General features: G+C 37.4%; 3 protein-coding genes across 4 annotated transcripts; 2 read left to right on the top strand and 1 right to left on the bottom strand.

Annotated features, from left to right (window-relative positions):
* Positions 1-406: 406 nt before the first annotated feature.
* On the top strand, positions 407-2,720 carry LOC117614005 (60S ribosomal protein L4). Its single transcript, XM_034342671.1, has 2 exons — positions 407-1,731; positions 2,343-2,720. Exons 1-2 carry the CDS (start codon positions 619-621, stop codon positions 2,454-2,456), a joined length of 1,227 nt encoding a protein of 408 aa, XP_034198562.1. The 5' UTR covers positions 407-618; the 3' UTR covers positions 2,457-2,720.
* A 5,924-nt stretch (positions 2,721-8,644) lies between these two features.
* On the top strand, positions 8,645-12,967 carry LOC117624505 (stromal 70 kDa heat shock-related protein, chloroplastic). The gene is made up of 8 exons (XM_034355801.1): positions 8,645-9,399; positions 10,194-10,446; positions 10,585-10,664; positions 10,809-10,951; positions 11,063-11,161; positions 11,371-11,560; positions 11,766-12,164; positions 12,300-12,967. The coding sequence occupies exons 1-8, from the start codon at positions 8,860-8,862 to the stop codon at positions 12,714-12,716; spliced, it is 2,121 nt and encodes a 706-aa protein (XP_034211692.1). The 5' UTR covers positions 8,645-8,859; the 3' UTR covers positions 12,717-12,967.
* A 1,343-nt stretch (positions 12,968-14,310) lies between these two features.
* LOC117614692 lies at positions 14,311-21,460 on the bottom strand. 2 transcript variants are annotated; one of them, XM_034343581.1, is made up of 15 exons: positions 21,266-21,460; positions 20,216-20,343; positions 19,758-19,829; positions 19,568-19,681; positions 18,938-19,006; positions 18,808-18,864; positions 18,443-18,496; positions 18,313-18,375; positions 18,074-18,136; positions 16,399-16,563; positions 16,157-16,312; positions 15,533-15,601; positions 15,251-15,312; positions 15,029-15,120; positions 14,311-14,575 (listed from the first exon to the last, which is right to left on the bottom strand). In XM_034343581.1, the coding sequence occupies exons 1-14, from the start codon at positions 21,381-21,383 to the stop codon at positions 15,039-15,041; spliced, it is 1,272 nt and encodes a 423-aa protein (XP_034199472.1). In that variant the 5' UTR covers positions 21,384-21,460; the 3' UTR covers positions 14,311-14,575; positions 15,029-15,038. The 2 variants fall into 2 exon arrangements, with proteins under 2 accessions (XP_034199472.1, XP_034199471.1); XM_034343580.1 differs by having other exon boundaries at positions 21,212-21,460.
* Positions 21,461-21,910: the final 450 nt, after the last annotated feature.

The raw sequence follows: 21,910 nt of genomic DNA on the forward strand, positions 1-21,910 counted from the left end.
CAGCACCAACAACGAGACACATGGCGCCCCATTGATTCCTTCTTGCACATGGGCTACGTCAACCTTGAGTGGACTCTACCAAAAAATTTTCCAGTCCAGGGCAATAGCTGGTATTTGGCCTCAGGTTTGGATTTTTCCAAATTTTAGTCCTTACTTTTCTTAGATTGAGAGAAAAATTGAGCTAAAATTTAGGACATTTTGAATTTGACCTCATAGGTTGGAGATGACCTTATTATCGAGTCTGAGTCTCATTCTTGAAAAATCAAGAGCTAATACTGAAGTTCAGCAGTTAAAACTTAAAACTACGAGGATGGTTGTGTACATTTATCTAGTGTAACAGATAATTTTCATCTCCGCTTTTGGTAAATCTTTTGTGGGTTTTGGTTCATACTTTCTGCTAAAATTCAAACAAAACCTTCACTTAAGCCCAAATAGCCGAAGAGAAGCGATCAGAACTAGCCCATTTAACATAAGCCCCCAAAAAAAAAAAAAAAAAAAACCAATCAAACCCTAACTTCCACGTTTACACTATAAAAAACAACACAAAACCCTAGCTGCCGCTTCAGTCCAGAGTTCGTATATCCCATCTCCCCTTCCCTTAATTTTCTGAGAGCCCAAATGGCCGCCGCCGCCGCAGCTGCGCGTCCCCTGGTCACAGTCCAGTCCTTGGAAGGCGACATGGCCACGGACCAGACCCAAACCGTTGCCCTACCCGACGTCATGAAGGCCTCGATCCGGCCCGACATTGTCACCTTCGTCCACTCCAATATTTCGAAGAACTCCCGCCAGCCCTATGCCGTCTCCAAGAAGGCCGGCCACCAGACCTCAGCCGAGTCCTGGGGTACGGGCCGAGCCGTCTCCCGTATCCCTCGTGTCCCCGGAGGCGGGACCCACCGGGCTGGCCAGGGAGCTTTCGGAAACATGTGCCGAGGTGGCCGTATGTTCGCGCCCACCAAGATCTGGCGCCGCTGGCACCGGAAGATCAACGTCAACCAGAAGCGGTACGCCGTCGTTTCGGCGATCGCCGCCTCGGCGGTGCCGTCTCTTGTTTTGGCCCGCGGGCACAAGATTGAGACTGTTCCTGAATTGCCCCTGGTTGTTAGCGACTCCATTGAAGGTGTTGAGAAGACCTCCGCGGCTTTGAAGGTTTTGAAGCAGATCGGGGCTTACTCCGATGCCGAGAAGGCGAAGGACAGCCACTCGATCCGACCTGGAAAGGGTAAGATGAGGAACAGGCGGTATATTAACCGAAAGGGGCCGTTGATTGTGTACGGGACTGAGGGGGCCAAGCTCGTGAAGGCGTTTAGGAACATTCCTGGTATTGATATCATCAATGTGGAGAGGCTTAATCTGTTGAAGCTTGCTCCCGGTGGGCATTTGGGTCGGTTTGTCGTCTGGACCAAGTCGGCCTTCGAGAAATTGGATTCGATCTATGGCTCATTTGATAAGGTTTCTGAGAAGAAGAATGGTTATGTGTTGCCGAGGTCGAAGATGGTAAATGCTGATTTGGCGAGGATTATTAACTCCGATGAGGTTCAGAGTGTTGTTAGGCCGATCAAGAAGGAAGTGAAGAGGGCTCCATTGAAAAAGAATCCTCTGAAGAATCTGAATACCCTGCTTAAGTTGAATCCTTATGCAAAGACAGCTAGGAGAATGTCTTTGTTGGCCGAGGCGGAGAGGGTCAAGGCTAAGAAGGAGAAGCTTGACAAGAAGAGGAAGCCCATTTCAAAGGTAATCAAATCACCCCAACTTCTGAGATTATATGTTTCTGTTTGTGGTCAATTGATTCTGTTGATTATTTATATGGTGGTTAAGATTGTTCGATTGGGAATATGTTTTTGTTGGGGGTTTTCGTTTTTAATTGGTGTTGTATTTCTACTAGTGCTATGAATCAAAGCTTGATTGTTGTATGCTTAATTGCATTATTGTTTTTATTCCAAAATTTGAATTGTTTGAATGCACATGTTAGTCTCTGTAAGTGCATCTTAATACTTTTGTTTTTTTAGTTGCTTATCATTCTAAGGTTAGGGGATGCATGTTGCTTTATACATGTTATATATATAATTTTATGTTCAATTGCTTTTGATTGTAAGGCAGATAATTTTCGTGATTGATTGTATCGATGTAGAGTCTGTTTTGGAGTATGATTGACATATTCATAAATCAGTCCCGATTCTTAATAGAATGCTGCCTTCATGTTATCGAGCCAGATATCCGCTCACGGTCATTGTTTTTTATGTGGAGGAATTTCATTAGTACTGTTCTTAATCTTTTGCACTGTTTTATGTGATCTGGGCTTGTGTAATAATGTATTTCTTTGTTGTCTTTTTCTCTTTATCCAGGAGGAAGCTTCAACCATCAAGGCAGCTGGCAAGGCATGGTACCAAACGATGATCTCAGACAGCGACTACACAGAGTTTGACAACTTCACAAAGTGGCTTGGAGTATCCCAGTAATTTACTTCTTTAAAATTCTAAAGACGTTTTCATAGTCTATTTTGTTTTTTTTTTGGTTTACCAATGTCTTTTGTTTCCTTGAGTTGGGGATGAGGAGGAAAATTGGTGTAGCAAGAGAGAATATTATGATGTGTTTTTCCTGCTGGGTTTTGTCTGGTAGACTATTTTTGTCATTCGTAACTGGAATTATATTAGTTTAGTTTGTCAATTTTGTTCCATGACAATGTCAGTCGTATTTCTGTTTGAATATCTTTGATTTATATATATGTTACCCAGCTTCAAAATAAAATTTAACTACATATTCGTTAAGTTTGATACTTTACAAATATAAACTTATCCTCTTCACTTTTCTTTTGTACTTTCTGAAAACGTCGAAGGCGACTTGGTTTTCAAAGTTTTCGAACCATGAAGTTATTGAATTGAGAAACAGTTGTGTTTTTTGGAGCTTCAAAAACTAGCTGAGTTCAGAAAGATTGTCCTCCTCTGTGTTGTATTTGTTTTGTTCTTGTAGCATTTGGGCCCCGTTTGAGATTGCTTTTTTTCACCAAAAATCTGCTTAACTTTAAAGTTAAGCATTTTAAGATGTTTGGTAAAAATAAAATATCTTGATTATTTTAAAAGCAGTGGCCTTTTGACAGCAATTTTTAAAAGTAGGCTCTTGGTTGCTTTTCAAAGCTGCTTTCAAAAAAAGAAGAGATGAACATTTAAGGAATTTTTTTAATTCTCAAATTACCATCTTTCATTTTTTAAAAAATGACACCATCTTCACTTCCACATCGAACTCCACCATTTGAACTACCACATTCACTACCTCCACAACCACCACCACCACCACCGCAACCACCGCCACCGCAACCACCACCACCTCCACCACCACCACTATCACCACCACCACCACCATCACCACCACCACAATTGCCATCCCCACCACCAACCCACCTTCATCACCACCACCACCTCCACTCCATCACTACTACTACCACCACATAATTAGTACGTAACACTTTCAACATCATGTCTATTTTAGTCATTATTTACAGTTACAACAATTTTATATTAAAATTTACCAAACGGTTTTGACACTGCTTTTTGTACTAACAGCACTTTAAAAATATTGTTTACCAAGTATGGAGCTGCTTTACTTTACAGTTCATTATTTTCAAAGCATAGCAGAAACAACTTTTTTAAAAAGTAACAGCAATCCCAAACTAGGCCTTGGAGTTGCTTAAATAGGTTTTCTTTTTCCTTCAAACGAAACAGTTTCTTTCAAAAAAAAATTTAAAAAATTCAACATCAGTATTTCACTACCAAACGTATTTTCTGACTTTAAAAAACTCAACCCCAACGTTTGGAATGATCAGAATACCGATTGCGGTACTGTTTTTAAACCTGCATTTCACTCTGTGCAAAACTAGCAGCCGGCAGTTCTAGAAAATGAGGCTAAAAACTTCCAAGAACAAAATTGTGTATTTGAAAACCAAGTTATTTCATATTCTAATAAAGTTTTTACATTGGCATAACAACAGAGTGATAACAAAATTTGGAGAAAATAATAAAAGGTCCAACAAGTTATCAGGACCTATAAAGCAACAAATAAAACTAACCAAAACTAAAAATTGAAAGTAAAATTACACCCGCTGATGCAAAAGCCGAACCAACCACAAGGAAGAAATACCAGCCTCCTAAATCAAAGAGAGGAGATATCTGAACCCTAAACCCTGAATTTTCGACATGGGAATTTATTCTCGAAGATCAAATAAACTCTCTACTGAGTAATGATATGAAAAGGTAGAGGATCTAGACATACTTTTGCTCACCATCCATTAGGTAAAAATCATAGAATGAACTAATCCGAAAATTAAACACAACATTGCTACAAAGGTCATCCCAAGGAAGGATAACATGATGAGGGCATGGATGCTTCTTAGTCTCTGCCCTGTTGTCATTCTTCTTCTTCTAGGAGCAAGTGTTTCTCGACGACCAAACATGGTTAATTCTCTTTGCTAGGACAAAAGTAATTGCTATTGCGTAATTATGATTGAAGAAACAACATGGTTCTCATGTTATATATATAATCATTAGAATCCTTTTACAAAAAGATTTAGGATTTTACACCAATTAAATTAGGGGATTTTGTTGGCGAGTCCTTATTTAGTTAGGATTTTAGTTCCTTACTATGTTATGATTTTGGTTACTTACCCATTTATCTAGTCCTATTATAATTGAGATTTATTTCATATTGTAATTTATATTTATGAGTAATGCTACATTTACCACATTTTTATCCCACATTTCTATATCACATGATGTGGCATGTCCATATTATATGCCACATCAATTAAATCAATGAAGTGTATTTTAATTAAGGCAATTAGAAAAACAAAATACTAGAATAAATCATAAAAGAAAAGAAAATATTAAATAATTTTAATTGATGTGGCTGTCCACCTCAGTTGCCACATAAGATAATATAAAGATGTGGTAAGAGTAGCATTTTTATGGGGGTGTAAATGCATTTCTTGGTATTTTGAAAATGCATTCTCCATGCATTAGGCCCCTAAAAATATTGGAAAGGCAACGATCACCATGACGTAATGTCTCGTACACACAAAGGGTTGCGCTAACTTTTGATTGAAGGAGATTTGAAGCTTATTATAGACTGTGTTTTACGCAAGGCAACAATTTCTTAGAGCATTCGACTGTTAATTCAATAGATTCTCATTTTGAACTCATTTTGTTAAGAAGTGCAGTTTAAACGTGTTTAGGGAGGCAAATTTAACAGTTGATGCTTTTGCAAACCTGGGTCATGGGTTTAACAACTTGTTTGTACCATATTTGGAAAATGGGCCAAAAATGATTTTCTTCTTGAAAAAGATTAATTAAGACCAGGCCCAATATCTGTCCTTTAGAAACGACAAAAAGAACTTTTTGATTTTGGGGCAACGGTGGGTAAAAACTTCGTAGAGTCCCACAGTGCTATGGGACCCCAATTTTGGTCCACACTAAAAGTTAAGAAAATTGGTAACCGTTACACATCGACCTACGTGAGGGTCTGAAGAAGGATTGTCACCATTAATGGCAACTTAACCGCCTTATCTCCCAACAAAAAAAGAGAGCTGGATAAAAGACACCATAGTCGGAAGAAATCAATTACCAGCTATAAAAAGACACAGGTCAGAAAAGCATCCTTGAGACCAATAGTTTTGTTCGAGATATTTAGTCCTCTCACCTATAGACCGACTCAGAAAGACAGATCAACAACTGACTTTGGATAACAGCCAAATATCCTCTTTCAACCTTCATCATTAAGAATTCTTGCCTATAAATACAGAGGCTCCGCAACAGCAAAAGGAGATTCTCTCTCCAAAAATCAAACGCAACTTCTTGAAAACACTTGAAAAAAAAGACCTCAAGATCTTTTCAAATAGCTTACTTAATGTTTAGATAACCAGTTGACTATTTTAGCGTTTATCTTTTGTCGCTCTGCCATCCTTATGGTATGATTTCTTTTAAACAATTAGTTTGAATTATTGTAAACATACTTGTTACTGAAACTGGATAGAGAAATCTCCAGACTTTAAAAAAAATAAAAATTTGTGACTAGTGTTTGAAATTAGCTAAATGGAGATTTCTTTGGCTCTTATTTTTATTTGCTATCAAGCCAGAATTGGATAGAGGAATCTCTAACATTTGAAACCTCTCCATTTTCTGAAATTAGTTTTAGCTGTCTCTTTAAATATATGCTATTTTGTTGCTTTATATACTCTTGTAGGATAATTTATTTTCCCTATTTTGTATTATTCAAGCTTATTATCTGGACCCAAGACAAGGGTCTAGGACCGAATAGGGCTTTATTAGTCTGAAAGTAAGGGCTCGTTCGGACCCGAACTACATTGCTGGGTTCGAATCAGCTGAACTCTTGACCTAGTTTAGGGTCTCCTCAGGTGTAAGTTAGGTTTTTGGACCCAAATAGGTTAACATTAACCACAACATTGGTTTCTTCTTATTTGTTCAGGTATTGTTCGTATCTATCATACTAACAACGCACAAATGAAAGAATATTGAAGTCTTCTTGATTGATGCATAGAAAAGAACTTATCCAAGCTAGTACCCTCATTGGAGCATAATGGTTTGTGCAGAAGTCCAGAACAAGTGCGAATCCAACAAACCGATATCCTACACTGCATATACCAGATCTATTGGGTTAGTCTCATATCCAATAGTGGCATGCCTACGCAATCCGCAATCAGGACATGAGAAACAAGTCATCACGGCCCAACCCGAGCTCGCTCGTTCTTGTCAGCCTAATCCAACTTTCAATTTTGTTCAAAAGTTAAAAGAATCCTCTCATAGGCCAAAAATCCAATCGGGGCATTAGTGTTGACTCGACAACCTTTAAACTCTCCAGAGCAGTTCGACCCGAAATACTCATAGTGTCAAAAAAAGGGACCAACACAACTCCATGTTGTGGGAGCATGGGCTGCCTTTATTATGTTCTTTTGCTTTTAACTTTGATCTCTTTGGGCCTCCTTATCCTAGAGGCCTTTGCTTGTAGTTGTTGGCTCTATATTAAAAAAAATTATAGTAGGCATGGTTACTTCGGTTTGGTAGATGACCTAACCTGTTAATCAAATCGAACTTTTGGTAGGCCAAAATATCTTCCGTTAACTGTTTATCGAGGGCCTTTAAACGATCGTGACGATTTGGTAGGATACTTTTATGGTTAAAAATAAACCTACTAAGTAAGTAGTAAAAATACAATTAATGTTCATTTCACATAATTATTGGCGATCTTGAGCAAGGGCAGGAAGTGCACCCATCCTGGGCCCCACGTTAAGGACATCCTCCAAATTCTATTTTCCTTATGAGGCTATACTCCAGAGTCGTAAATAATAAAGCTGCAAAAATTTCAGAATAAATTCCTTGTAGTAGGATTGGTATGTGACTTTGTTCGATCTTTAAAGAGCCTACGTTCGAGCCCAAGATTTACCTTTTATTTGTTGTCGCCCTAGGCCTTGAAAAACTGAGAGTCGACTCTGCACATAACATTAATAAGTTCCTAAAAGGCAATAGTCCAAAATATCCAAGTAAGAAATAAAGAACCAATAGTCCAATTCATCTAATTAAAAAATAAAATGAATTAATTTTAAAGTTACAAACCAACATGAAAATAACAATAAATGAACAAATAACGCAACAATCCATTCATAATTTGTAGTGTTATGCGATCCACTAATATATTTGTCATGTGTAATAAATTAATTTTAAATATCAATTCGGTGCGAGTTTTCTCGGGTTATCTAAATGCTACTTGGTTCTTTATTCAATATTTTCAGTTTGGATCATATATTAAAAAAATAATATAATCAAACCTAACCAAACGATATCAAGAGAAGAAGACGGTTACACGAGGAAATACTCTTAACTACTAGAGCTATAAATCTCCTTAGAGCACTTCCACCCTTATGAACTAGGGCAATGACAATTACTATTCACATAAGATATGATGAGATGAATTCGTATAGAATTTTGGTATGGAAAGTAAAGAAAATGGCTAGGTATTTATAATTAAAAAAATTTCTGAATTTTTTTGTTATTTAAGTTGACGTCAACAGTGCATCACTTTGCCCATGCAACAACACAAGCTGGATTTGTCTGGATTGGTGGGTCCCACGCCTTACCCAAACTTGCCCTTGCTCGCTAGAGCCGTTCACGAGCCTAGACCCTATCCTGTTCGGGCAAAAGACCTTGCGGTAAACTTGCTCTTATGTATGATATATAGTATTGCTGTAGGACAACTTTTTTAAAATTATTTTTTCCAGAACTTCAGGGACAACTCTCTTTATTTTATGAAAAAATTACTTTAGGCCGGCGCAAATTGGAGTCGAGGGTTTTCTTAAAATCAATGGCCCTTGCTAAGCCGCGTGGCCGACTTGTTAGCACATCCGAAAAAATGTCAGATGGCAGCTAAAAGTAAATTGATGGAATCAAATAGAATCACAAAAGTTCGGAAAAAGGCAAAAGCTCTCTGAGCCCTAGACCAACCTCCCACGTGGCACCACCAAACCCTCATTTATTGAGTGTGCCTGACAGGCCCAATAGCAGACGAAATGGGCCCAAAGAGTGAACACCAAGGCCCAATAAAAGCAAACGGACAGATAAAAAAGGGCGATAACAAGAAAGTTCTACCGTTTTCTTCTCGTCTCTTTTCTTCCCCTCTTATCTCCTTACACTTCACACTTCGCCGCTCTACCGGTCTCAAAGCTAAGCTCCCACCCAACTCCCTCTCTCTCTCTCTCTCTCTCTCTGTCCTCTATCTTCGCCTCCTCCCAATTTCTAGGGTAGTTTTAGGGTTTCTATACAGATTGTAAAAACCCTAACTCACCTTAAAAACCTTTCAGCAATGGCTTCCTCCACTGCTCAAATCAACGTCCTCGGCACTGCGTCTGGCTCTTCATTCAAGAGGCCCAATTTCACAACCCCGAGGACGGTGTTTTTGGGCCAGAGGCTCGGCCAAACGACGCCGTTGAAGGGCTTTATGAGCCTGAGATCCAGTGGCGTTCGAAGGGTCGGGCCGCTCCGCATAGTCAACGAGAAAGTTGTGGGTATCGATTTGGGGACGACTAACTCGGCTGTTGGGGCTATGGAGGGTGGGAAGCCCACCATAGTGACTAACGCTGAGGGTCAGAGGACGACGCCGTCCGTGGTGGCGTATACGAAGAACGGAGATAGGCTTGTGGGGCAGATTGCCAAACGACAAGCCGTTGTGAACCCGGAGAACACCTTCTTCTCGGTGAAGAGGTTCATTGGGAGGAAGATGTCCGAGGTGGACGAGGAGTCTAAGCAGGTGTCGTACAAAGTTGTTAGGGATGAAAATGGGAATGTTAAGCTTGATTGTCCTGCTATTGGGAAACAGTTTGCCGCTGAAGAAATTTCAGCTCAGGTATAATTTTGTGGGGTATTTGTGTTTGGGTGTTGTCTGCTTCTGTGTTTTTGGTGATTGTTTGTTCAAATTTTACTTATTTGGGTCTCTTTAGGTATTGGAAAAAGTAAGAGAATAGAAATGTGGTGAATTTTTGGAGTAATCTTTTGCCTTATGCTGTTTTGATTTATAGAAAATAAGATTTTGACGTCATTTCTTGGTAGTCAATGATTTTGGTGATGGGTTTTGTGGAATTTGTATATGGGTTTGTTTGTATGGTGGGAAAATGAAAGAAAAACATGAAATTTACTGGTAATTTTGTTGGATGGTAATGTATGGACAGTGTATAACTTGCATTGAATGAGCTGGTGAGTAAAACTGGGCACAACTGAGACTGGATGGATTGCTGAATTGTGATGCTTCATTGCAATGCTGGGAAATTGCGTGTTCTTGGCACATCTGGGTTGTAAGTTTGATTTTTTTTTTTCACATGGAAACCTCTGGCTTGGAATTATGAGCGGCAAATCTTCTTATTTTCATTTGCCCACCCTGAGCCAGACTAAATAAGTGGGCGGTAGATAACTGGGTATAATGGGGGTAACTAGTTAAGTTCTAAGGACGTTTGTACTTGTCTTTTAACGTGAATTTGTGAAACATTAAAACATTTGGGCATTACTTGTTTGCCATAAAAAAATGTCGTTTCATTTACCTTCTGAAGCTATTTGCATGATTCTGTTAATAGAATTTGATTTGTTTTCAAAACCAGTGTAATACTTTGATTGTCTTATTTTTAATTCCTTTTATCACTGGTTTAGGTTTTGAGGAAGCTTGTGGATGATGCTTCAAAGTTTTTGAATGATAAAGTCACTAAAGCAGTGGTCACTGTGCCTGCTTACTTCAATGATTCTCAAAGGACTGCTACAAAAGATGCCGGTCGTATTGCTGGTTTGGAAGTTCTTAGAATCATAAATGAGCCCACAGCTGCCTCATTAGCATATGGGTTTGACAGGAAGAACAATGAAACTATCTTGGTATTTGACCTTGGAGGTGGTACTTTTGATGTCTCAGGTATGATGTTTGTTTCTGGGATATGTTCCCTAGCCAATTCTGTAAATACATTGTTGGTTTTGGTGGTGTTATTAGATTTATTTATAAAAATTTTCATTGTATAGATAATTTTTCTAACTTGTTCTTCTTCCATTACAGTACTGGAGGTTGGTGATGGTGTGTTTGAAGTGTTATCTACTTCTGGAGATACACATTTGGGTGGTGATGATTTCGATAAGGTACATATTTTTTTATTATTAATTCTGTAATGCTATGACTGTACACTTGAATCTTTTTACATTAAATTTTTTTATCTCCTTTGCGTGTAGTTTTGAGGCCTAAATAGTGATAAGGATGGTTCTGATAATGATGTTATTGTACAGAGGATTGTTGACTGGCTTGCTGCAGACTTCAAAAGAAATGAAGGAATAGATCTGTTGAAGGATAAACAAGCTCTTCAGCGGCTGACAGAGACAGCTGAGAAAGCCAAGATGGAGTTGTCATCTTTGACTCAGGCTAACATTAGGTTCGTTGGGAATATCTGAGAACCTTTACTTTGTCTGTGAAGCGTTTTGCAGCTCTCTTGGCTGTTTTCATTTCTAACAATGTTTTATTGGTGATAATTGTTTTGTTCCAGTCTGCCTTTCATTACTGCTACTGCTGATGGCCCCAAGCACATTGAGACAACCCTTACAAGGGCCAAGTTTGAGGAGTTGTGCTCAGACTTGCTTGACAGGTGTGAACTGTTGTTTCAACATGCAAAGACTATGGATATCTGCATATTTTTCTGTAGCTCCTTTTGTTGCTAATATCAAGATATCCTATTTGGTGCTTAGGGTTGCAGAGTGCTTTTTGGTTGCCATATTTAGGGGTATAATTTGTGGTTCTATGGACCCTGGAAATATTTGATTCTATAGTAAAGTTTTCATTTAAATTTTATTATAGGCTTCGAACACCGGTTGAAACCTCCTTGAGGGATGCAAAACTCGCCTGGAAAGATATAGATGAGGTGATACTTGTTGGTGGTTCAACACGTATACCAGCTGTGCAGGAGCTTGTAAGGAAGGTGACAGGGAAGGAACCAAATGTTACAGTTAATCCTGATGAAGTTGTTGCCTTAGGGGCTGCAGTTCAGGTGGGTCTATGATTTCCATCTACAGGCTATGCCCATTGTGGTGTGACTATCATTTTTCTGACTTGTGAGGGGACAAAGCTTCTTTTGTTTTGTTTTGTTAACTGATATAAAGCTTTCTAAAGTTGTTGGTTCTTTTATTCATGAGACAGTTTGTGTTACTATTATCATATCTGACCTGTGATGCTTTTTATTTTCCTGATTCTAGGCTGGTGTATTAGCTGGTGATGTCAGTGACATTGTGCTCTTGGATGTGACTCCACTGTCATTGGGTTTGGAGACCCTTGGTGGGGTCATGACAAAGATCATCCCAAGAAACACAACTCTACCTACCTCGAAGTCAGAGGTGTTCTCAACAGCTGCAGATGGACAGACAAGTGTGGAGATTAATGTACTTCAAGGGGAAAGAGAATTTGTTAGAGATAACAAATCTCTTGGGAGCTTCCGTTTGGATGGTATCCCGCCTGCGCCACGGGGGGTTCCTCAAATTGAAGTCAAATTTGACATTGATGCCAACGGTATTCTCTCAGTTGCTGCTGTGGATAAGGGCACAGGGAAGAAGCAAGACATCACGATTACTGGTGCCAGCACATTGCCTAGTGATGAGGTATGTCTATGTTGTTAACTAGCAAGTAAAAAATTTGCCAGCTTCCTGATATTATATTTGGAGCTGAAGTCTAGGCATGCCTTTACTGTGTCTAAGTCTTGAATTATTTTGATGGAAATGTCTAAAAACATACAGGTGGAGAGGATGGTTAGTGAAGCCGAGCGGTTTGCAAAGGAGGACAAGGAGAAGAGAGAGGCCATTGACACAAAGAACCAGGCTGATTCTGTTGTCTACCAGACTGAGAAGCAGCTGAAAGAGCTGGGAGACAAGGTTCCAGCCGAAGTTAAAGAGAAGGTTGAGGCAAAACTTGGAGAGCTCAAGGAGTCAGTTGCCGGGGGTTCAACTCAAGCAATAAAAGATGCCATCGCTGCCCTTAACCAGGAAGTAATGCAGCTTGGCCAGTCTCTTTACAACCAGCCTGGCGCTCCTGGTGCTGGTGCTGGTGCAGGGCCAACTCCACCTGGTGCCGAAGCTGGTGGACCTTCAGAATCATCGTCTGGCAAGGGACCTGATGGAGATGTTATTGATGCAGATTTCACCGACAGCAAGTGAGCAAGATGGTTGGATAGAAGTTAGTGGTTTTCTTGCATAATTTGTTTTCACTAAATGTGTATAAGAGAATGATTTTGCGGGGATGGGATGTGGTGTTGGATTACTGTCATTTTTGTTTTATGAAGAAATGAGAAACAATGTTGTTAGATGGCAGAGGGCTTAGTTACTTGAAATGAAATAGGTGACTTACGAACGATATTTATGATTGTCATGTTTTTCTCAGTAAGTGGAAGTTGATACTTTAGCTCATATGTTTAATTGCTTGATCATACTAATCTTAGGAAATATGTGTTATTTCTAAGATAGTCTTTTTAGCTTGAGCTTCTTTACGAATCCTGAGCCTCTTAGGCCCCGGGCGTGTATCTGCATTTCAGAAAATCTAAGCCGTTCTATCAATCTAACAACTTAACACATGACACCTAATTAAACTTTTAAATCGACATCTCATTAAACTTTTAAATCAGGATATTTTATTTTATTTATATTTGCAAAACTGATGTAAACCCTAACCATAATGGCGTTAAGGTTAGTTTAACGTGGGCCTTTTTTTGTTTGTTTTTGTTTTGGCTCTCTCGTGAGCGTCCTCTTGTAGCGTACCTTCTCCTTCCTGGTCGTGCTCCCTTCCCTCCCACTTTTTTTTTTTTTATTCTTCAACTTCTTTCTTCCTGGTAACGTGCTCTTTTCTTGGTAATGTTGTGTTGCAACCACATTGAGGTTAATTTTAACGCATGTAGCAAAGATGACATAAGCATGTGTAATGGAGATGTAAACCACATGAGATTGAAGGAATTTTGAGACTATCATGAATTTTAGTTGCATTTAGGTGTGTAATGGAGATGAATTCATTGTTTAAAAGAGTTGTTCATTCTCTTTCTCAATTGATTTGAGAAGTTTGGTTTTGTGTTCGACTTATTTTAATGTTTCAATTGGAAAAATGGCTAGTTTCTCCCACTGTTTTTCTATGCTTCCCAAGAAGAAAGAAGTTGAAGAAGAAAAAAAAAAGTACACTTGCGAGAGAGAACAAAAAACACGCTCGCGTTAAGGTTAGGGTTTACATCAATTTTAGAAATAAATAAAAAATGAAAAAATCTGATTTAAAAATTTGATGACATGTTTTGTGTTATGTCGTTAGATTAGTTGAGAGGCTTGAATTTATCGAAATGCGCGTAAATGCACAGAACCTAAATGCAGAGGCTCGAAATCCCTTGTTTACATGCTTTAATTAGGAAATATTAGGCTTGTCATTGTTAATTAGTGTCCTATCCCACTTGTTAATACAAATCATCATGCTAAAAAAACTGCAATACTTCCAATTTGTGCAGCAGTAGAAGCATGCATTTCCAATATTCTTAGAATAAAATTGTGTATTAAGCCATGGTTTTGTTGATAAAATATTAAACTTTTGGTTTGAAAACCAAGAAATTTTGTTATGATATTGACACAATATATAGCCAATTTATAATTTGGTTTTTTAATCGGAGCCTTTTTTAGAGTATCTAAAACAGAATATCGAGAATCGTTTCTTAGATGGCTTTCTAACTAAAGAAACTCTCACTCAAGAGAAGGCTTTCTAAATGGGATGCAAAAGGAAAAATAGAAAATATTGGAAATGCATAAACCTCATTTCATCTGTAATTTTCTCAGGAAAAAAAGAAAAAAGAAACTACATACAGTCCAATATCTGTCATCCCTGAACTTCTAATCGACTTGGACGTATTGATTCCTAAGTAAGAAATTTCAAGCTTTTTTTTGTCTGCACAATACAATGTTTGATTTTGAATTTAGCATCTGATTCAAGTGACGAAAGGCTCCCGAATTCAACAAAGCCTTGATTTTGGGATAAATGGGAAACTTTGCATCTGCAGTAAATGAAAGTAACTTTATTAGGTTATGATCAAGTACCTCAAAGTAACCAAGGGATCAAACATCTGCAAAATGATCACTACAATCACAAAATTTCGAATGCAGCAGAGCTACTAACAGAATCGACATCGGCTTTGAATGAAAACTTCAATCTTGTTCATTTATATTTTGTATTATATTGTAAAATAAAAGTAACCATGTAAAATTTAGGTGTTAAAAGGATATATACATAGACATGGCATTACCAAAGGAAACAAAACAAATACTACTCGAGTATCTTTGGCAAAGAAGCTTCAGACCATAAAGTGAGAAGGTAAAAAGATGAAAACACCCAGCACATCCCAAGCCAGTTGCTATGCAAGCATGGCATCAAACCATTCCCAAAACAAATCAAAATTACTCCCAGATAAATATTCATAGAAAACAATATTTAGAAAGCATCTAGTTACCTCATGTACTTCATTTTGCGGGATAGGCACGCTTGAGCCTGCGACCTGTGTGGTTTTCTTGGGAACTATAACTACGCTTCTTTGTCTTTTTTCTGCACAATTCAAGCATGATTTCATAGTTAAAAAGAGTAAATTTCATCACTTCAACTTTACTTCCTTCTAACCTGAAGATTGCCGAATACAACTAACCTGAAAAGATGACGAATGTTGAATAAAACTAACCTGAAAATAGCCGAATACAACTTAAACAGGAAAACTGCGGGCAGGGCTAGTAAAGCAGCGGCCTATGTCAATTGGGGAAAGAGAAGAAGAAGAAACTATTAGATATATATTTCAGATAGCAAATAACAGGATTTATACCCCACCCCTGCCCTCAACAATAGAAAGAAGTTAAAGACAAAAAGTTGTAGCTGTGTATTGATATTTAATCACCTAAGTATACTAGAGAACATATAATATAAAATAATTGATGTTACATTTACACCATATTAGTTAAATACATACCGCAAACCATGCCACTTCCATACTTGCAAGTGATTGCGTGAACTCATTACCTTTTAGCATTTCTTCAACCTGTCATAATGAAATGGATTTTAGAAACTAGTATGAAACAATCATAGATCTAGCTACCACTCATATGGAGAGTTAGCCAGGTCCTTAGGTATTTATGTCTTAATCTGCATAATTTTCTAAAAGTTGATGTTTACATTTTTGAAATTCCATGGAACAAAATCATTGATAGATGCAAAATAAAAATATGTAATTACTTAAGAGAAGAATATTGTATATGATATATCATGCAAGCATTCATCCTTAGCCCCCTTCTTTTTTTTTATTTTCTTAATTTTGATTATTTTGTACTATTCCCCTCTCCTTTCTCTGTCATGAACAGATACACAATAATTGAGATACACAGAAGCAAAAACATCAGTTCCTTCTTAGTCCTTTGACTCCTAAAAATTTGTGTTCCCCAAAGATGTCACATTCCAGGAATTTTTTTCCCTTTTAGTTTCTGTAACCAAACTAAATTCCTAGCGGCACCATATATCATGCTGCATCTCCCACTCGTGTTTCAAGATTAAATTAGGTATTAATGTTATACATAAAAACATAAGTACGAAGTCATACCTCATGATGGTAAAACGTTGCAGTTCTGATGAATTGTCCATATGCATAGATTACTTTTTCTGCACACGGCTGCAGGACAACAGATACTTTATCGAAATGTGGTCTTGTCACCATTGCAACCTGATCAATGTATGGGTCGGTAAATTTCTTAGCTTCCTGCCACAACATAGAAATGCCATAAGAAGGAATTCCATCCATCTACTCTATGCACTTAATGAGCTAAAGTCTCATGAAGGGCTTACCTGAATGTAAGGATCTGCCAACTTTTGCACCTTGAAAACAAGTGGTGCTATAGAACTCTTTGATGAATGATAGACATCAACAGTATTTGTAGCGATGGACTGAATATGTGGTTTAAGACAGGCTATAAATGCAAACGACTGTTTCTTCAAACTTGGGATCCATTTCTTCAAATTAACAGAGGGAGAGTTAGATACGTTACCAACTTCGCTCAAAATGTCAAATAGAAAAGCTAACAGAACACCCAGTATGCAGAAAAGAGAATCATGTCAAACACCAAGATTGATACTAACACTTCAGAACTTTGATTATGAATCAGATAAACCTCTGCCTGCTTTACGTTCCTTTTCAAATTTTAAGGTTTCCTTGATATAGTAATAGTACCCAATACAAAGGTTTTACGTTTACAATTACAAGAGTTACGATTCAATATCTATAACGAAGAATCTCATCTTTGGACCACCCTCACAGGTGCACAAAGTTAACCTTGATCTGGCAAATAATATGTTCCAAGGTGTTGGGGCACACATCTTCTTAGCTTGTCTATAGTGTTATAGTTGCACCGATATTGTCCCTAAATTAACCACCAAGGTCCATCCGGGGTTGATCGGCCCATGGATCCGTCCAGGTGTGGGGTTTTATCTCAAAAGGTCTCTGTGCAATTTAGGGAGATCTACCACTTAATCCCTAAACGGACAGTTCTTTTCTGAAACTTGGCCAAAAACTGAGGGACCATCATCATACCTTCAGAAACTTGGCCAAAAAACAATGTACACAAATAGCAGCACAAAGCCAATATTTAATGTAGGAAGCGTAATGTGTATTGTGTTGTATGTCCCACAATAAGTCCCATATCCATTGTCTGTAAATACTGCATATTCGATTCCATTCATAAAGCATATTGAAACTGAATTTGTCTAAATTTCCCCTAGTAGTTCTCATACTTGTAAAGGCCCTGCACATACACTTGGAATATTGGCAATGCTCATATTAGTTGTCCAAGTAAGAACCATATTTCATGGTTTATACTAGCATACTCAAATTCATCATCTTCTACCATAATCCATTTCTTAGTATAGGGTATCTACAAAGTTTTGATTCATAACTGATGCCAAGTTACATTATAAACATCTTGAAACTGGTATGAAAGCTCCACATGACACTTTCTGAAATGTTCCTGGTGTAGATTAGTAAAGAAAAAGAAGAGAGATAACACCCAGAGAATTAGAAGAAATGGTTGGGAGATTGACATTGATATCAGAAAAAAGTGTAATCTTAATTCATTAACCAAGTCAGAATACACTGAAACACAATGGCCTAGTTATATAGGCTAGCACAACGGGATAGACATTAGTAAATTAACTAAGATAAACACCAACAAATACCTAGATAAACATAGAAGATAATAATCTTCAGACTCATAAAATGGATAAACATGAAAATGGAAGGAATCTAGTAAGACTCTATCAGTTCCTCTATTAGCTAAAGCAACGATAGACTTTGAATAACAACTTTTGTAGGAATCAAGACAGTAGTAATGCATTAGCGTCTCAATAGAAGGAAAACTATAAAGCTTGAGAATAGCATTTCAAAATCAAACCATAGTCTGGACTGATGAAGCAAAGACAACATCAAATATTTGTTGAGAATTCATAAGAAATGTTGGGGATAACATACTGTTCTGATGCTTTCAATGTTGAGCTCAGCCCAAACCTCAACTTGAGTTTTCATCTCTAAGGCCTGAGAAGCGCAAATAAATAAATAAATGCTTAGCTGTTTCCCATCGTTTGAAAAAAAAAGCTTAGCGATTCTAGCTTACAAGACGCTAGTTCTTTTTAGTTAAAGATTCACCTGGAAACTCAACATCTTTATTGACAGATGCTTAACAAATACAATTTTTGGAAAACCAGACACACCTTTTCAATTCCCAGATCCAAAGCTGGTCTTCCAAGCTCGTTCCAGTAAGTCACGATGTATGACTGCACGTAAACACTTAGTCATGAATTAGGCTGATATTGTTAACCCACTAAACTGCATAAAATTTACCTGAAAATTGCCTATATGAACTGCAAACGTATGCAGAAGCCATCCTCCATGGGCCTGATTATGGGTCCAAGATATAACTATCAGTGATATGGAAAACTTAATTAAGAAAATTGATTAAGATGATAACAAGAATATGACATGCTTCAATGCTATCCAAGTTCAAAATTTACCAGTGAATAATAAGATAAGGCTATAACCAAATCTGCACGCTAGGCAATCGATAAGTTTATTGTTCCACTAGTTTGATTGACAGAGGTGAAAGGCCACAAGTTTTTGAACAAAAAGGGTGTAACTAGAGAGATAACAACAACAATGTTGCAAAAAACACCAGGCATTAGAAAATTATAACATTGCCATTTCCTTACCTCTGTCAAGTCTCTAGATATCGAAGAGATCCCAAATTTTTCCATCATCATTTCTTCCTGAGATATCATAAAATTAATACCATAATCTAGCAATAGAAAATTTCATGTAGCAAATAAACGGACAGAAAACCTCTGCCACTTGAAGATCACGTTCAGTTCGGCGAATTCCGATCTTCTGTCCATCACTAACTTTTTGAAGCTGAGAAGGAATAGAAAGAGAATTAGAAAGGAAAATTTCTCATACCAAAGTCCCCTTCCACAATTTTTTTTTTTTTGCATCCATGGAAAACTGAACTTGATTACAAGTCAAGTCTAGTTGTATGTAGGACCTTGATCACAAACTAGCATCATAGTTCTGAATTTCAGCTTTATTTATTGGATTATGGAGATAAGTAATGTATACTGAGCAGTCCATTACTTCAATCAATCAAAAGGCCCTTTAAACTGTATCAAAGTTTTTGTCTGTTAAGATTATCTATTTGGCCCAGCATAACCCCTTTTAGCTATAAAGTAAAGCACTAATATGAACTAAAAGTTCAGCTTAATTAAATGGAATAGCAAGACACATAATTTCATGAATTCACTGTTCAATATCTCAGAATTCTGTTCTGATTCTATCATGTATGTATGTCGGATAAAACTATGTTTTCTGTGAATAACAAATTATGGATTGTAACCCCAACTTGAAAGTCATTAATGTGGAAAGAGAAGGAAAGTGAAAGTTAGTAAGACAGAAAGAAGAAAAAAGCACAGTACTTACATTTTCTAATTTCAAACTCAGTTCACGGATTTTCTGCTCAGCTATACTTGCTCGGGTTTCCAGTTCATCTTTTCTCTTATTTTGCATTATGATGTCCTCTCTAAGTCTTTTAACCTGTCATGAAGACTAAAACATTAGCCATGCAAGAAGACATGATATTGATATTAGAGCTAGTTTAAGGAAAGCTAACCTGCTTCTCAAGCCCACCAGCCTGCACATGTGACTTATCTGTAAGTTCCACAACATCTAAAGAGTCTCTTCCCTAACCAAAAGAAAAGAGAGAACAGATAAATCAGAATCTTGTCAAATGGGGTGTAGCAAGCCTATCTTATTTTCCAGAAACAGAGGCCCATTGTTTACATAGAGACATAATCTACACTCCACTTGTTGACTAAATAGAATGAGTAAAAAAAACAGAAATGGACCCTCCAGTGAAGGATCGATAATGTTAACAAAGACACACTTCTTAACCACTTTATTCCACTAAGAAAACACATCTTAATCACTTTCCATACTTCTGCCACAAAACTAATGGAACCAAACAGTGGCTTCATGATTTAACAGCTCTGTGAACTGAACTATATGGTACCAGAGAATGATTTTAGCCTTGAAACTGAAAGACAATGTAAGAAAATACTAAAACCTCACCTGGACAGACTCTATCCCACTTTGTATTAATGCAATGCTGTTTGATTTCTCTTGAATAATCTTCTCCATCTGTCTAATACTTTCATCCTTTTCTTTCAGTTCACGGTTTTTCTCATCAAGGCTTGATTCTTCAACAACATGAGAATAGGAACGTCATGAAAATAGACAAAATAATGAACTGAAATAGTAGCCAATTATGTAAAACAAAGTTTCAAGTTAGTTAGTGCACTTACTAAATTGTCGATCATTTGAGTTCTCTAATAATTATTTTGTTTTATAAGACATACCATCTCAGGTCTAGAATCATTGAATCTGGGAGCACTTCAGTGGACTAACCTATTTTATCAAAATGTTGACACTACAAATATAATGGGGAGTCAGGATTGAATTCTATTGCAGAAGAGGAATGCAGGACTAACTCGTACTACAAACACTTCTTCTTTCAATTGCATCTTTACGGCTCTACCCTCTTTGGGACTCTGAGAAACCGAATGAAACTAGCTGAACACTCTGCAGTTTGCAATTGGTTTCCAGAAAACAAAAAACTTTGCTCCACCCATACCAAAACACTTGAAAAAAACTTCAATCCCATATATTCCTTCTATTGGATTTTCACATTTTCAAATCCCAATGTAAGGAAAACGTGCAATAGTAAAAAATATTTTATTTTCCTACAACCTCCAAGTAACCAAATGTACAGAACATACGATTATTTTACTCATAACAAAAAGGAAAAACAATATTACAAACCCAATGCCATATAAAAATCTGATATATGGAATTGTATATTCACTATGTGTTTAATTCATTAAGACCACGGGACTGTTATTCCCATTCAATATTCATTCACCCAAAAAACAAAAAAATTATGATTGCTGTACCAAGCGTAAAATTCAAAATTTTGAAGTTGATTTTTATTTTTTTCGCTTCGTACATTTTCTCAGAAAGCAAACAAACCCAGAAAGTACATTAGAATGAAGGTGTGAAAATGATCACCTAGAAGTGAAACCTTCAATTGGAGTAACTCAAGTTTCAGTTTCAGAGACGAACCAGCAACCTCTGGAGCAGAAGCGGAAGCGCCGTCGTTTGGAAGCGGTGGGTCTGCCGTAATTCTGCTGAATAATAGGGCTAAGAATATGGAGAAGACCAAAATCTTAGAGGTTGCCATGAGGGAATTTGGACAGCCAAGAGTGCAGTGATCACTGATGAAAGAAAGAAACGCACGCTTTTCCAAGTGAGAGTCTGAGAGGCGCTCAAAACTTGAAAATTTATACCAAGTTGGTTGGCCCATTGCACAATGTACTAGGTACAAATAAATAGTGTTTTACTAATAACCACATACTTTTTTTACGTGTTATAGTATAAGTGGATACTTATTCATATTATACTATGAAAGTGAGAAGTACTAACTTTGTCGTCCAACTATATTATATACGGAGATTACACCATTGCGATTTCTGTGTGCAAATTGAAGGGATGTCCAAGATTATTTTTTTATTATTTTTTTCTTTCTCCTCTTTCTCTTGTTTCCATATGTTTAGTTTAGGCCACAATTTTTTAGTTAAGATTATGCTATTAATCCTGCCTCTCATATTGGGTTTCAGATAGTTTTCTTGCTATCGTTTGTACTCTTTTAAGGTGCTTCTATTTTATAGAGCATTTGCTCTAAAAAAAAGATTTACACCATAATTTTTT

This window comes from Prunus dulcis, chromosome 1 (genome assembly GCF_902201215.1).
Source record: "Prunus dulcis chromosome 1, ALMONDv2, whole genome shotgun sequence".
Taxonomy (NCBI): Eukaryota; Viridiplantae; Streptophyta; class Magnoliopsida; order Rosales; family Rosaceae; genus Prunus; species Prunus dulcis.